Source organism: Parambassis ranga, chromosome 4 (genome assembly GCF_900634625.1).
Source record: "Parambassis ranga chromosome 4, fParRan2.1, whole genome shotgun sequence".
In the NCBI taxonomy this organism is placed as follows: Eukaryota; Metazoa; Chordata; class Actinopteri; family Ambassidae; genus Parambassis; species Parambassis ranga.
Genome location: NC_041025.1, coordinates 20399743 through 20417289, shown reverse-complemented (window position 1 = coordinate 20417289; position 17547 = coordinate 20399743). Strand labels below are relative to the sequence as shown.

At 43.9% G+C, this 17547-nt stretch overlaps 1 protein-coding gene across 1 annotated transcript; it reads right to left on the bottom strand.

Moving 5' to 3' along the window:
• Nucleotides 1-1968: 1968 nt before the first annotated feature.
• On the bottom strand, nucleotides 1969-13537 carry LOC114434536 (thiamine transporter 1-like). Its single transcript, XM_028403853.1, has 5 exons — nucleotides 13087-13537; nucleotides 9779-10526; nucleotides 5955-6147; nucleotides 5591-5732; nucleotides 1969-4906 (listed from the first exon to the last, which is right to left on the bottom strand). The coding sequence occupies exons 1-5, from the start codon at nucleotides 13276-13278 to the stop codon at nucleotides 4763-4765; spliced, it is 1419 nt and encodes a 472-aa protein (XP_028259654.1). The 5' UTR covers nucleotides 13279-13537; the 3' UTR covers nucleotides 1969-4762.
• Between the last annotated feature and the right edge of the window lie 4010 nt (nucleotides 13538-17547).

Genomic DNA, 17547 nt, shown 5'->3' with positions numbered 1-17547 from the left:
CAGCAGAAATGAACATGTTTACAGCCTGGTACAAAAAACCATTCTGGTCTCAAATGAAAGTTCTCTTCTAGTGTCTATTGTACGGGTGGTGAATGTTTTTAAAACTCACTTGTTTTAATTATATTTGGACTTAAAATTACGCTTATTATGGGTGTTGCTGCTTTGATTGACAGCCGGTTTCTGTATCACAGACTGAGTTTCCTGTTTCTGCAATCGCCCAACCTCCTCAACTCCGCTCTTGCTCCCCCTCTTTGTCCGTATTTGGATTTTTGGCGGACTGTGATGCTGCCAACATGGCGGTGGTCAGAGTGTCCTGGAGCCTGCCACCGAGCCTCAAAACAAAGCCTGGGGAAACAAACGTGTGACGTCACAGAAGCTCTGTCCATAGTTTTTACTGTCAATGGTCCTGATCCTGTCCATCCTCATCACTCCTAAACCTGATCACATAATAAGAGTTCGATATTTCCAGGCCTGGGAAACACCTACTGCGTGTGTGTGTGTGCCACCGACATGTCCTATGTGTTGTTGAGGATGGGACTTGTTGCCATGGTAACTGAAGGTGGGATTTCGTTTTTTTGCCTCAAGATTGGTATAACCTCATAAAAGCCTGTTTTTGTTGTTGATGGCTGATCTTAACCAAGAATTATGCAAGGCGTTAGAACCCAAGTGTTTATTGGTAGGTGACTATCGAGCGATTTTGATCTTTATGTGTCAGGGCGATGTGTTGTTCAGATCCCGGCAGGCAGCAGTAATACACTGTACAGTTACTAGCTATCTAGCTAGTTATCTAGCTATTATCTCTTGTGTATTTTTCTAACACTCACAGACTGGGTAACAGCTGCTGCTAAGATGTTGATGAAGATTCTCGGTCATCCGGGTCATTTTCATTGAAAGGGTTAAAGCGAGGCAACTTTGAAGCTGATGCCAGGCAAAGTCATGTCGTATCAACCATGATGACTGACATCAATGGGACTCTGTGTACGTACAGGAGGCCCAGATTACCAGGCTGAAGAATCCCCAATTGAACAATGATTGTTCTTCAGGGCCATACAGGCACAGAATTCTTAGACACAGTAAGGGTGTTGTGATGTGAAGTCATATCACTGATGTTAAATGAATGAATTTTTCCCATATAATAGAGAGAAATGGACAGATGATAATGTGTTGATCAATGATGGTTTGTGGACTCCTACAACCCCAAAGCACAGCTATAAAGGTTTTTCCAATACATTTCTCAATAACATTATTATTGTAAATAAGGGAAACTTTTCTTCATATAAACAGTCTGAGTCAGAGTCTGGGCTGAGGTGAAGCTAATGTGTCATCTGTAGAGAAACGGACATGAGAGCAGGGAGTGGGAAGCATGATGCTATTTATGTACTGTATAAACAGTGAAGGGCCTAAAAATACAGCCCTGTATCAGACACGGAAACGATCACAAAGAATCACAGAACTGGCTGAAGGCAGCACAGAGGTGAGGGAAGGGTGGAGGTAAACACACAGCAAGCTGCAGGGCTGGCTGCAGGGCTGCATGTGGGACGTACCATCTGCTCAGGTGTGCACAGGGGGGATGAAACAGCGAGTGCAAAAAGGAAGAACACACAAATGAGACACTTGAAACTCACACAAAGGAAAACATCACACTCACCGCAAAGCCATACTTAGGCCCCGTTCACACAACGCATGCGCATATGCGGCCCTACCGTGGCCCGAACGGACTCTGTATATTACAATGCACCACCTAGCAGTTTGGAGGACAACAAAAAAGCTGGATTAAGCCGGAATAAGCGCAGACACGCGTGTGATAGCCTTATTTGGAAATAGGTCTGAACGTATCCAGTTTAAAGGCTATCTGGATACAATCCTATTTTAGCTGGATTGACTTTCTCCAGTGTGAACGGGGCCTTAATTGCCTGTAGGTGTGAGTTTGAATGGTTGTCTGTCTGTGTTGCTCTGTAATGGACTGGTGGCCTGTCCAGGGTGTACCCCGCCTCTCACCCAAAGCTAGCTGGGATAGGCTCCAGCCCCCCGTGACCCTGCACTGCAGGACGAAGTGGGTTAATTGAAGATGGATGGATGGAACTAAATGGACCTAGATCATATCAGCCGGATGGATGGGGTCAGCAGGCCGGAAGTGGTCCCCAGTCCCGACAGTCTGAGACCCCTGTGGTCAGCATTTACATTTACTGACTGCATGAATCAGGCCTAATCAGCCTCAATAATGATAATTAGTTATGAATTTTCTAGCTTTTGCTTTGAGAAACCATTGGACATGTCATCGCCACGATGAGAGCAATTAGTGTGTGTGACACACAGAATATGCCGACTCATCCCAAATAATAGCTGCTCCTGTTATCCAAAGTGGATCCTTAACTGTGATAATTAAGAATTATAGGTCAGACGTGAGCGTACATACAGGTCACATCATTCTGTATGGTGTTTATAGATCAGAAAGGAGCTATTATTAACTTAGCATCATGCAACATACTGATTTAGAGCCTGCCTGCTAACAGTCACAGCCAGGCCTTAATCAAATCACTGTTCCACAAAAGAGGATGGCTGAGTCAAATTCTTCTCCTTTGGACTTGACCTAGCAACAATACGTTGCCTCAAGAGTTTGTCCCTCTTGTCACTCCTGTTTTTTCATCACTGACTGAGAATCATGCTGCTTTTGGTCAGTTGTCACCATCCAAGAAATGGTATGATTTATGAGTCCCACTCCCAAACACTTCTCATGCACTCTAGAGATATGGACAAATGCTGGTCCTTTCAGAAGGCTGGAAATATCAGATATCTGAACATTTTACATCAGCTATGTATCTTTTTTTGTGAGGACAGAATCCACGTGGCTGAGCTTCGGTCCATGTTTTGACTTCAATCTAGAAATGACTCGGTATGGACATAGCCTGGCCGGTTTATTCTGTGTTCATTGGTACTGCCTCCTGGAAATCTAGCCAGAGTCTACAGAGACCAGACTAAAGCTGGAGACACACTACATGATTGTTCACCTGATTTTACCCATGATTCCCTGTTGGGCTAAGCCTGCACTAGTTGGGGACAGTCGTTGTGTAGTCGGCACCAAATTCTGTGAGGAGGTGAAGACACAAATCTGCAAGTGTGTAAGGGGAACAGATCGGACCTGACCTCAGTCGCAGTCAGTCAAACATGCTGGGAAATGATTAACTTCACCGCACAGAAATTCCTATAGACGAGTCAAAGGCAGCCTCCTGTGCTGGAATTATCGACCTATCGGCCAAATCAGAGAATAGAATTTCTTGTTGCCAGGTGAGGGCTGAGCCATCTCACTCCAGCTAGTATCAGAAGATGCCAGGAAGTAGTGGGATCATACTTGATCCAAACTAGGGATGTCCCGATCCGATCACGTGATCGGAAATCGGGCCCGATTACGTGATTTCAGACTTGATCGGAATCGGACGTTACCTCCTGATCAGGACTTGGATAAAGATTTATTACGGCTGTCAAAGTTAAAGCCTTCTGTGCGGGGTGGCTCTGTGTCTTGTAGTGCAGGGGTACGACAGTTGTCTTTGGTGCGAGAGGTCCTGGGTTTGAGACCTCGATGAGGCCACAGTGAAGGGGTCAGAAGTCATGGGACCAAGTTTAGATACAATGTGTCAAAGCACTGCAGAGATATGAGCTCATTTCCTGTTTGACGACTTTGCCATCTAATTTGATTGGCTGTTGCGGGCGAATGCTTCAAAGTCCAAAGACAAAAAGTGATAACTTGTGTGAGGCTTAGTCTGAAGATGACGTGTACCAAATTTTGTGAGAATAGGACAAACTATGTACTATGTAGTTTCACTTTCAAAAAAATCCAAAATGGCAGAAAATCTAAGTAGGTAGCAGCATGAGGCTTGATCCAACGATTTCAATGGGTGAAACAATACAGACATTAATGCACCTCCAACTTTGAGCAGTTGGTGGCGCTAGAGCGTGGGTGGTGCTGACATGAAACTTCAGCAGTGCGCCAAATGTTACACAGACAGTTCTCTGGGCTGCCAGAGACATCCCATGAAAATAACTGCTGCCAGACAATCCCTCTGGTTAAAAAGAAGGTGCCAGTCAGACTGTCAGTAGGCAGTGCCAACCACTGTACCACTGTGCCACCCATGTGCATGAGTCCTGAACATAAAGTCTTTTGTCTTTGTCTCACCAGATATGTTTGAAGGAGTTTTGGTGGCCATTATATCTGGTGCATATATACATGTGAAATCTGTTGTTTGTGGTGACATGTAAAACGGGACAATTTTGGCCCATAAAATATTTAAATGTTGTGGAAAGGTCATTTGATGAAGGATCATTAATAATTAGTATAGACCAGTATTTATAATTAGTGATTTTACAACATAAAATCAAACAATTTGCAGCTAAATGAATCTGTGACAGCTGATATAAGATCCTTTCATTACTTTATACATCCTAACATTGTTGTGCTCTATTTAAACCACTACCTGATTTTTACTATGCATATGCTGCCCTCTTGTGGCCACTTTTATGTACTGCACTCCCACCCTTTAAATCCCAGCATGTCTGCAGGATTCATTATTCACACCCTGCTGATTAAAAAATGAATTACCCACAGTCCTGTTTGATGGATCTGATCCGACCAAATGAGTTATGTTGCTCTAGTTCCCTTTGTGCCACTAATAATAATAATAATAATAATAAAAATAATAGATAGTGTTGTGATGACAGTTATTAAAAGAAAAAATCCAGAATCCTTTCCTCGTGTCACGCAGACTCCTCAGAGCTGCGATGCCTCCGGCGGCTCGGCGGCTCTCTCTGCCTGGCTGCCTGCAGCGGCTCGCTTCACACGGAGCACAGTGTACACACCTCTGACTGTGAACAGCAGGGAAATGGCAGCGAAGTATGAGGCGTAGATGAGAAACTAGAAAGAGATGGGAGCACACAGAGGATGATTTACATGAATTCATTCATCTGTCTCTCTGTGTGTGTGTGCTCACTGAATGCCCTTCAAGCATGGCTGTGATCTGAAGCCTTTTATTAATACACTGTCAGTGTTTGTTTTCCAATCACCTCGCAGATCTTTGTATGTTTTACTGACATTTTTTAATACTAAGTCATCCCTTACTGCTTTCATAGGATTTGTGTAGATGAGCTGCAGCAGGTGCTGCCTATCTTGAGCATTCAGGTGTGTGTGTGAGAGAGGGAAAGACATAAATAATGGTGTAAAAGAAGCTGCACATCAATCTGGGGAGACTTTTAAAACCATTTCTAAACTATCTGGAGTTCAGTGTTTTACATTGAGGGGGAAGGGAGTGAAGCATTGAGGAGCCTCATCTCAGAGCCTACAGGCCTCACTGAGCATGTTCAGTGTGTCTGGACGGGTGATTTGGGCTTGTTTTGCAGCCACAGCACCTGGGCAGCTTGCAGTCATAAACACCTCTGTATACCAGAGAATGTGAGAGACTGATAAAGTCATAGTCATGACTTTAACTTTGCTACATAATAGGATCATGATGAACTTTTTGTTTTTGTGTACACAAAAAAAACATAGAATTACAAAACAACTAACTAATACTGAACATAACTGTGTGTTTATTGCGTGCACCTGGGTGGAGATGGGAAGCTGCAGAGACTTGGTGTTGATGACGACGGCGGTGAGGACGCTCTGGAGTACGGTGCCCACGAAACTGTTTACACCAAACACTAAAGCGTAGCGCTTCCTGTTCAGAGACTTGGCGATCTGAAAACTGGGATAAACACACATTTTACACTGTAAAATGGATGAAGGCTATATTAACACAGTGAGGAAGTGAAATGACCTGGAAGCAGCTCAGCGACCCCCCCCCCCCCCCCATTATTATTAATAAGGTCAAAGGCTGGCGCTCCGGTTGTTGCAGATTTTCCATGTTTAATGGCTACATGCCTATCTCTGAGGTTTAAGGTCAGCAACATCTGTGAGGCAGCCTCACCTGCAGATGGTGGCCAGCTGCATGTACACCGTTTTGAAGAGGAAGAAGCAGGCGTAGCTGATCCAGATGTTGTCAGTTAGATCCATCAGAAACACGACCGCCGCGATCAGAAACGTGAAGCCTCCGAGGACCAGTTCCCCCCACACAGACCACTCCACAGACATGTAGCCCACAGCAACCGTGGCTGCAGCTCCTAAAGAAAGAGCAGGGCACAGAGATTATAACACAGATCCACTTCCTGGGTGTCTTTGTTTGTTTATAGTCAATAAAAAATAGAGAAACCATTTATGATGCTTTTAACATCTTCTGATTTGACTAAATGAGGTTCCTCATTTAAGCCACAAGGTGGTGCAGTGCACTCCTGACCCACAGCCAGGCATGTGAAGCAGATATGAATGTGTGTGTGAGTCTTTAAAGTATTGATTATTTTAGGATATCTGACATTCTGAGTGTGTCTGTCCTTTCCCTTTCCTGCTCTCATGTCATCTTTCTGCTGCTAATTGCCGAAATTGAAATAATGAACCAAACTCAGGTCACAATCGGTGTGAACACAGAAAGGCCCAGACTCTCCAGAGACACCGATCCATTCGCTCCCAGTTCTTTATCCGCTATACAAAAACAGAGGCTGTTTATTTGCTTTCATTCTTCTCGGTCACTCAGTGCTAATAGTCCAACATAAACAGCAGCCCCGGGCTGAGATGTGTATCTAAGATGTACTTAATCAATCCCCCAGGCTCCGGTTTGTAGGCTGAGGTCATATAGCGAGACTAAATAATCAGGCCCATTTCCACAGCAGCATCAATCGGAGTCTTAGCGGGGTCAGCGAGTGTTAGCTGTATGGTACAGCTTCATAAGGAGGAATCGATAAAGCACAGCACAACTTTATGTTAAATACCAAACTGACTTACAGGTCTGAGTTTAATTGGTCGTCTGTATGTGATCAATAATTTAAAACACGTGGGAGCTTAGAAAGACCAGGGAAGCAGGAGACCACAGTTAGAACACACAAGTATACATATAATGGCATTATGGAGGCCTGGAAGGGACACATAGGGGAAGAAAATACCAAAACTAAATTAAATTAAATTAAATTGCACCCTAAATTTGAATATAAAGAGCTATTTTGAGTCCATAAGGCCCCATTCACACTGGAGAAAGTCAGTCCAGCTAGAGTAGAATTAAATCTGGATAGCCTTTAACCTGGATACGTTCAGACATATTTTCAAACCTGGCTATCACACATGCGTATCTGCACTCAATCCAGCTTAAGCCGGCTTGTTTGTTGTCCTCTAAACCACTAGGTGGCGCATCGTAATATACAGAGTCAGTTCAGGTTGCGGTAGGACCGGATGTGCGCATGCGTTGTGTGTTTTTTTTGTCCCGTGTCGCTCATTCTTTCGTTTTCTTTTCAGTTTTGAAAACCAGTTTATTCCTTTGTAGCCCTGTCAAAAATAAACTCGGGGCAATGCTGTCGTAGTTCAGCGGTTGTTTACATACGACTTTTGTATCACGAAGTATCACGTCGCTAGCTGGATCCACTAGCTGCATTTGCGTTCAGACCTGAGCCACATTCACTCCGAGAGGTGGATCGAGGTCTATCCGGATGTGTTCAGACTCTAGCCAGATTGATTTCCCCAGTGTGAACAGGGTCTAAGATGCCCCCAGAGGTCACGGTGGTGAACTGCGATGTTTGACACTTCTTCTGTATGGGCTTCATTTCTTAGGTCAGGACGCTGCTGCACACTGGTTTGTTTACTACGACACACAACTTGACGTAGTCGGCTGGTAGTGCACTGTGTGGTACCTTTTGGCACACTGCATCACACTATATTTATAATTCTCTTTCATTTAATGAACCCCTGTCTCCAGTTTGTTAACCCCGATCACTGCTGTGTGTGATCAACCCTCCTCATTATTTTGCGGCACAGACGGGGAGTGACGGTGACCTCGTGCTGTGTTTGGCTTCTCATACAGATTAGATAACAGCACACCGTGTACGTAGGTAGAGTAACATTTTAATTGGCACGAGTTTCACGGCCCAAATCTAAACAGAGCACTCACCAGGCAGGTTTTCAAGCCGAATTAAATGGGAAACCTTGGTCATTTGCGACCGACTAGCATTTCTGACTTGAAACGGGTGTTTGATGTGTAAATGACTTTTAATCACTCCCTCAGATAGATGGACCTCTCCTTGACAATTATACTACACAAAGCTCTGCACACACATTTAGTTTTATCCACAAAAAACTAATGTTGTTTTCAAACTCCAGGGTATGCAGTTATTAATATGCTGAATATGAAAAGTAAATTATGTTGTGCTTTTCCTCCATATTTTATCACATTGGTAATCCATATTCATATTTCCCCCTATCGGTTTCCAGCAGGTTTTTTCCTCAGGGATGTTTTCGAAGTGTGGAATGAAGAGAGGGGGAAAAAATACAACAGGAATCTTTGGGGAAATATCTGACATGGGCCCTACAGCTTGACTGCATGTTGGGCGTGAAAGGCATACAGCTGGATGTGGTTTACACAGAGTAATTCCCTCCTTTGGTTTCTGGGGAATACAGAAATGTATCAGTACTATAATCAATAAAAGTACAGTGGCTGGATGGCAGCAGCTGCTGTACCCATATGGGGATGAGAGTAGGCAATTATATAGTCTAATTAATGCTGCTCCTATTGTCTGCTGTGCTTTGGGGGGTTTGTGAAATACTGATAGTAAAGAGGGATGTGTTTTCTTTCTGTCTGTTGATTCAATTATATATTTTTTTTTAGGGGAATGAGTACAATGCCCATAATGAAAATGTGTTTTTATAGGAACCTGAACCAGCTCTGTTTGAAATGGTTGCATTACATTATTGTGCATTAAAGGGAGGAACATTTGTTCCTTTTGTTTGCCCATAGGACGGCGCTTATCTCCAGGCAGTGCAGTTTTACAAAGTTACTGTGTTGTTGTTGAGCAAACACAACAGATTACATAAACCACTGCAGCAGGACTGACTGTGGATTTACATTATATGTGACTGTGGGGTTGCCTTACATTGACCTCTGTGGCTTTACAGATGTGTAACTGTTAAAGAGCTACAGCTAGCTAGCTAAAATCTACAGTTACAGTCAGTAAAGAATGGCCCATTACAGAGTTTAGTGAGGTGCTGGATTGGATAAGTATTATTATTATAAATGGTACACCACTAGTTACTTCACTGCATCTTCCATTTTGATTTAATCAGCAGCAGACCCCCTGTAGAGATATACATAAAACCCCTGTTCAGACTGGGGAAAGTCAATCCAGCTAGCCTAGGATTAAGCAGCATGTTCAGACCTATTTTAAAAATCCGGCTATTGCACACACATGTCCGTGCTTAATCTAAATTAATCTGGCTCAATCTGGCATTTTTGCTGTCCTCCAAACCACTAGGTGTCGTACCCCGTTCAGGGTAGGACAGGGTGAGTTCATGCATTGTGCAGCTTATATCATTTTGTTTGTTTGTTCGTTCGTTCGTTCGTTCTTTCATTTTGTTTTTTACACACGACTTTTGTTCGCAACCCATATAATGTCTCTGTGAACCCAAAAATATCAATACCACAAAGGGCCCCCAGATGTTCACATGTTATGTTTCTTAAGCGCAGACAAGTTGCCTTTGTTTGGAGAAAGATATGAGAGGCTTGTGTAACCCAAAGAACAGGGTTCCCAGTCAAACACGGTGGTGGCAGTATGATGCTGTGGGAGGGATGGAAGGATTCATGAAAATAAGAAACAAATATCTTGAAAAAAAAACTGAAAATAGGTGAGGAGGAAATAAATCATTGGAAACCCATGATACCTGACAGTGTGCTGACAGCATCCACTCCTCCATTGTAAGCTGTGAAGTTACTGGGCTGCCTGTTTACCCAGAGGAGCTGCACGTAGCCTGAAACCTGGTAGAAGCCACACCTCCCAGTGGCCGCCCATATGCAGAAAAAGAGCACAGCCGGAGAAGAATAACATTTCCTAAAGTCCAGCATGAGCCGAGTGAACGTCCTTCCAACATACCTGGCAGCCGCCATGTTCTTTACCGAAAGGACGACACCTTTGTTTTCTGAGCTGTTAGCGTCCACGTCTGAGTGCTGTGCAGAATATGAATCATTAAGTAAGCTGGACTTGGGCATGGGCAGAAAAAGGGAGGTGATTAGTGCAATGGAGACAGAGATAAGGGTCAAAAACGCCAAGCAGTACAAGGACACTCCAGCCAAAGACACCAACAGCTGAGCCAGGGAGGCGCCCACAGTGTAGCCCAGCAGTACGGCAGCCCTGACGTAACTGGTCACCCTCTGATAGTAGCGGGGGTGCACCACGCTGTAAATGTAGGAAAAATAGGCCACGTCTGCTGCCATGGCGATGCTGTAGCTGAAGAAGGCCAGCTGAACCCAGTGGACCCTGGAGCTGACCAGGACCAGGAGGAAGGCACAGACGTAGGTCAGACCCTGGATGATAATGATGGGCTTGTATCGTAGGAAGTCTGTGACCAGGAGGACCGGGACGAGGAGAACCAGGGTGGAGTAGGTCCACACAGGGTACACCTGCCTGTTCACCTGGAAACAGGGCAGACACAGGATGTTTTTAGAAAATAACTGTCACAGATGAGCTTTAACTTGCTGCATTTTAATTTAATGGTACATACATGGTATGCATACACTGCGATTTTTGGGATGTTTGTGTTTAACACCAACTCACACAGTACGAATAAATCATATGCGATGTCAAGTCAAAGCTCGCGATTTACATGCTCATATTGTACGGTGCGATGGTCGGCTGTGACTTCAGGTGCTCAGGTGATCACATTGAACCAGAAATTAAACATGTATAACCCGGAACTGTTGCTGTTTCAAAGAAAAAGTCAAAGTCAGTCAGAGTCTGTGCTCATGTGCTGTTGCTGCTTCAGCTCATCAAATATAGCCTCCATCAATTCTGTCCAATTCAGTGTAGGCGCAGGGACGTTGAGCGTGTTCGGCAAACGCATGCACAGTGGGAGAAGAAAACACAGACTTCAGGCTGTCTCTCTGCTTAAACTGTGCGATACTCTCCCGAGGGGCGACAAAAATAACATGTCAGAAATTCAACCGATCATCCGATCGCTGTTCGTGCATGAATATGATACAAGCTGAACATCTACTTCCTGTGCTGTTGCTTCATATAAACGCTTAAACACCAGGCGGTCTGTACTGTATGTGAGAGTTTACAGAGTGCCTCATGCTAACTGGTGCTGTTTTCTGCAAGATTAAACCACACACACACACATAAACGTCATATAAGTCTAAATTCACCTCTGTGGATCTATCGTCATGCAAAAAGTGGACTCACACATGGCTGCCTATCAGATGAGTACACCTTTTTGCGAACAGTCCAGACCTCATTCTGCCTGTGTGCGTCACAGAGTGATTGACATTGGAGAAGTGTGAAGGACTCTGTTTCCTTCTTTAGTGGGGCCAGTGAGGCTTGATGCAGCCTGTGTCAAACTTTATACAGCATTGAATTTACTCTGTCTCCATGACCAGTCTTCAGATCTTAGCTATGCTCCCATCACTTTGCTCCACGTGTTCATGAATCTTTCAGGTATTAGGAGAGAAAATAGCATGTTGGTTAATAATGGAAAGAAGTAATGAATATTACAATATGTATCCTTCCTCTAAGATGAAATCCTGAATGATTCATACAACAGGGGATTACTGCGCTTAAGTCTAACAGCCTTTTACACATTAGCCCATTGGGATCAAAGGGTATCTGTCAGTAATACTGTTTTACTCTAAACTTAGTGGATGTTTTATGAATAAATGTGACTGTCCTCTGGCCCATTGCTGAAACTGTACACAGCAAAATCAACACAAAAGAACAAAGGTCCCATATAATAAGTGGAGTGTTGTTACATCCCATGGTTTTAACCTTTTGAATGTGGTCTGTGCTGGTCCCCTGTAAGGCTTCTTGCACAGATTGGACCCTTCCTGGGGTTGCTGCCCACCCCCCTGCCCCCTGGGATGTACTTAAGGGATGAAGAGGCAGCCATCGTGGCCACTTTGACTTGGTGTCTGTTTGCCATGTTTCTTTTTGTGTATATGGTACTTACTGCTTAACCAGCCAGAAGCCGGAGGAACCTGTAGGGGAGGCTTTCCCACTTCTGTTTAAACAGTTTTCTCCTGTTTGTCTTGCTGGCTAGGGAGTTTACACGTTTGTAAGGTTTCTTTTTGGCGACTCAGCAGCAGGTCAGTGTGTTCTGTTATTTTGTTAGAATAGGGATGTTTTGTTTGTTATTTTGGCCTTTGGTCCTCCCTGAAGTCTTGGCTGTCCTGCTCATTCAACTCTGGCTGGATGAATTTTTGTTACTGATCAACCGGTGTTCTGCAATTTTCTTTCACCCTGTGCAGTGTTTGCTACGGTGGCCCTGACAGTCAAAACACAACCACATTTCAGATTACAGACAACTTCTTGTTTCTTATTGGACATAACCCATGCTAAAATATAAGCTGATGTGATTGGTTGTTTTGCTGCCAGTCAAGAAATGATGCTTTGTGAATGGTAAGCAAGTTGGAAGAGTAGTTACTTCCCTTTTGTCCCTAGAACAGCTCAGGGTCGTGACACTACACAATCGCTTTTGCAGGGAAAAATATTAAAAACAAACTTAGCAACCCTGTTGCCTTGTCCTCTAATCATCAACCAGACATCATAATGCAGAAGTGGAAAGCACAACAACCTGCTGAGGTTCTTTGAAAGCTAGCAGGTAGCATTTAGTAGAGATGTTTGCCATCTTTGTGAAAAAATGTGCACATTAAAAGGCCCTTTTTGGCTCTCCTTTATCAAATGCATGCACATAACTACAATAACTGCCTCACATGATGCTGATTTGGTCACAAGCACATGAAGCTTGAAGCCTGGCATGATGCAAAGTTTGTGATTTTAGACATTTTACCAGGCAACCCTAGCACTGCCTACAGGTTTGAGACCAAAGGTTAAATTATTAAACTGAGCAGATAACATCAAACACCATCTTTGTGTCTTTGTATTTACACTGTAAAATAGAACAACTCACAGCACAGGCTTCCCTCACTGCAGCAGCAGCAGCAGCAGCAACATATTTCATTTCACAGCTCAGCACCTCACCTGCTCGGCGGTGAGATTCTTGCAGGTTCCCGTGAGAAACTCTGTCATGAAGGGCTCTATGGGCCTTATCATGGAGCAGAAACCGTAGATGCAGAGCAGCACAGTGGGGCCCACCCATCCGGCCTGGCAGGGCACATAATGGCCTGCCCAGCAAGGCCCGTCGCCACACTCTCCGTTCCAGCAGGGGCCCATCGCTCCTCCGCTGCTCCCAGGGGAACGTCTGGCTGCACCCGGCCTAATTTAGGCAGTTTAATCTGTTGAGATATGGAAGCCCCCAGATAAGGCCAAGGTGAGACTGACTGCGAACACTGAGTCACCTGCTTTGCCATTGTTGTTTCTCTTCTTCTCTGAAGTTTTCCTGGAGACGGGGGAAAAAATGGGCGGCTGTGAGTGAAGATACATTAAGATGAAATATGAGGCGGCGAGGCCCCGGGGCTCCTGCGAGTTATAATAAATGCTGTCTCCTGTTCTGTCTTTATACAAAAACACCCCCATTCCTGCAGATATTGCGAAAGGGGTGGAAGTCAAACGCAGGACTATACGTGAGAGAGAGAGAGGGAGAGAGAGAGAGTGTGTGTGTGTGTTTTCAGCCAAGAGAAGCTTGTTTGATGCAACGTCAAAGCAATAATCACTTAAATTTCTATAATACTCTCATCAACATTCATCTTATCATTTTTTTTGGGACTTTACAAAAACAAGTCCACAACTTTTAAGTCAGCTTTGGAGTTTACTGGGTGGCTTTGCTGTGAATTCTTAATACTTAGGAGGACAGAAATAAGCAAGGCAATCATTCCCCCGATGAGAATTACTGTAGTCTGTAATTTAAAATATCCAGCGGCGAATTATGACTCACCAGTGGGGTGTCAACAGAACGATGCGCCTCAGCTCAAACTGTCACTCTGCCTCCACCACTTAATTCTCAACATCAAGGTCACAGCAGAGAAAATAATCATTCATATTCATGTCTTTCTAGTTTAATGTTATCGTACTGACTGTATGTGATGTGACGGCCAGTGGAGCTGCAGGGAAACGTTTGGAAAGTTTGACCTCTGGAAAGTGAAATTATACATTTGTACATTTGTTGTGTTGTTTTGTTATCGGTGAATACTAAGAGTCGTTTTTTCAGTGTAGCTTCATTATGTTACATTTTGATGTGCCTGGTGTTGCCTTCATTAGGGTATTTTGTTTCTATCGGAAGCCTTTCTGAGGCATACGGAGCCAGTCATGAGGCTGATGTTGATGTTCAGATGAGTTCAGACCAACAAAAGCCCCGTTCGCACAGGAGAAAGTCTGTCCAGCTAGAGTAGGATTGTATCCGGTTCAGACCTATTTTCAAATCTGGCTATCACACACGTGTGTCCACGCTCAATTTTTTTGGTTCGAAAAGCAGTTTATTTCTTTGTAGCCCTGTCTAAAATAAACTCGGGGCAAAGCTGTCGTAGTTCGACAGGACACTGTCCCCGTGAACCGGAAGTATCACCTCGCTAGCCACATTTGCGTTCAGACATGAGCCACATTTGAGCCAATATGGCTAGATCGAAAACTAGATTGAAAACTATCGAATCCTCCTCTAGCTGGATTTGATTTCCCCAGTGTGAACGGGGTCAAAGTCAACACATTTGCACACAATGGGTCAATTTTCACCTACTACGTATAAATTCAAGTGACCAAAAGGGGGTGCACATAGCTACTTAAATTCCCCCTGCGTTTTACCAAGCTCAATCTCAATAAATACAGAAACATGTATCATACTTTTTGCTGTAGAATTCTGATCACATGTTTCTATATATTTGACCAAATATAATCATTACAAATGTGTATTTCTAGCCAGGTGCTGCCTTTCTCTTGAGCCATATGTTTGTATAATATGAAGAGTTGGTGTCTCTCATTCAATATCTGAACTTAGAGTCTATTTAACCACAACAAGTGCTTCAGTGAGAGACTCACTGAACATTCGAGTCTTTGAATAATTCAGTATTTAGTCATTAATATCATAAAAGAACCTCTTAAGAATATTTCGGGTGTATTTTTGGATAATGTCGCTGTTGATACTGAACCATCTGGTTTACACTGGAAGAAACATGTTCACACTCTTCAGCTCTTTCTATATGTTTACCAAACTAAATGGTTGCTGCACATTGTATGGATAATACAATAACATAAACAGGACTGCATGGTCCGTCCTCTGGCCTGTCGTCTCCAGTCTGTTCTGGGATCAGGGTGTCTATGTACCCCTTACTCCTCCTGTGTAACTTATAGATGTGTCTGACAGTCTCGTGGCAGCTCGAACAGAGTGCAGACAGCAGGAGGCGGTGGCAGGTAAATGCCTGAAACAGAGCACAGCATGAAGGAGGACATCTAAAGGCTCGTGGCAGCACATTCACCTGCACCTGTGCAGAGGGAGAACTTTGAGAGGAGGACATGTGGAGTCTGATCTTTGTTTAAGGGAAATCTTTTCCTGCCTTAGTTTGTTCTCAGCAGCATCACACGTCAGTTATCCAATTTCCTGCCAATGCCCTCTCCTAATATTTCAATTAACCCATCCATCCTCTCCTTCCTCATCGTCTCCGAGTTGCTGCATCTAACATGGCGAACGTTCAAAGGCGCCCGAGATGTATTGATTCCTAACGCTTCACAGACCAAACCCTTCTTCCCACAATATCCTTTTTCTCCCTTTCCTCGTTGGTTGGCAAGTCATGTGAGGCTGCATCTGCAGCTAGTCAGTAGCCTGACTTTGAAACAGTGTGTGCATGTGTGTGTGTGTTTGGGTTGCGGGTGTGAGATTGGGGTTGTTTATAGAGGTGTTTGTGAGGCTCAGATAAGCATATGTGTGCGGCAGCTGGAAAACAGAACTCCCACTGTGTGGAGTCGATAAGACGTGGAAGTCCTGCCATTGTGGTCGCTCGTTGATTCCATTTGACAATGAGTCATACTTATAATAAGGATTGGGATCACACGGAGAACAGTAGAACCCCACAACACTCTATGTTCTTTCTGTGTATTTACATTATAATGATGCTTAAATTTGAAAAAGATGTTTTCTGACATGATCCATCTGCAGATTATAAGATATATATATATATGACATATTAATATTAAATACTATGTTTGTAATGCAAACATGGGGGGGGGGTATGCATACCATATTGATAACTTATTTATTATAGTTTTTAATGTAACCTGGTGGGAGGAGTGTTAGAAACATGCTATAATGATCCATCTGCAGATACTAAGTAGGGGGAAATATGCATACCATACTGATAACTTATTTATAAATACATAATCTGGTGGGAGGTGTGTTAGAAACATGCTATAATGATCTATCTGTATGTTCTAAGGGCTTCTACAGTGCAGATCACAACAGCCTCAACACTAGATGGAGCTGTTGCTTCATCGTCCTCCTCCTTCTCCTCCTCCCTTTTCTCCTCCTCCTCCTCCTTCCACTCCTCCACTCTGTGATGCTGGGTGCCCCTGACACATTCCCTGACAATTCTGACAGGCTCGGCCTCAAACTTGCGATGCTGTGAAGAGCAGCTCATGATTGACACGCTGATGGACAGACAAACAGCGAAAACCTCCAAAAACCAGCTGTCATCGCCGCGCGGCCATCTGCCGCTTCCCCCGTCTAATTGGATGATGAACGCTCCGATTGGAATGTGGGCTTGATTGCTAAATATTTTGTCCCCATATGCTTCAGATTAATCCTATACGGCAGCGATAGATGTAGCAGAATTGTTAAACAGCAGCGTCGGTGCATGCAGTAGCAGTCTGTAGATCAGAGCTGCAGCTGACAGCTGCTATGATCTATTGACATGCTCGTGGTGAAGATATAACTTGGTCCATAGAATCATATAAAGAGCAGTGTTGTTGGATTAAAGTTAAGCCCCTGTGACATTTCCTTCATTCAACCATGAGCTTGTATTTCCTGACACTGAGATATGATGTAAAGATCCAGGATTTCACAGGACGTAGAGTTCACAGAAACAAAAAAATCCACCCAACCCTGACCTGAATTTATAGTTGCGGCGGACACCTTCATCTGGATATCACCGCTGTGATCAATACCACAGAAGATATGAATCACACTGTGCGACCAATTTGTCACAGTGGTTTTCATTCTACCTGTCAGTCAGATGGAAAATGAAAAACAACCTTTTTCATCATGCATTCTGATGCAGCGCTGTCTTTGGCAGCCCTACTGAATAACCCAAATATTTTCCTTATGACGTGCATAAATTGGTGATCTGAGTTTCCACTGGAAACGCTGCCAGCGCAGTTAATATCTTCCTGCGGACAGCCAAGCAAATCAAGAAACTCAGAAGCATTATGTCGCACTGCCTGCTAGAATAAAACTCCATCCATCCCGCTGAATATTGGTATAAAAACAGATACATCGATATAAAATGCTGGCTCCAGATCAACACCTCACATTTGAACCTTATGGCTGACGGAGCCCAGCCG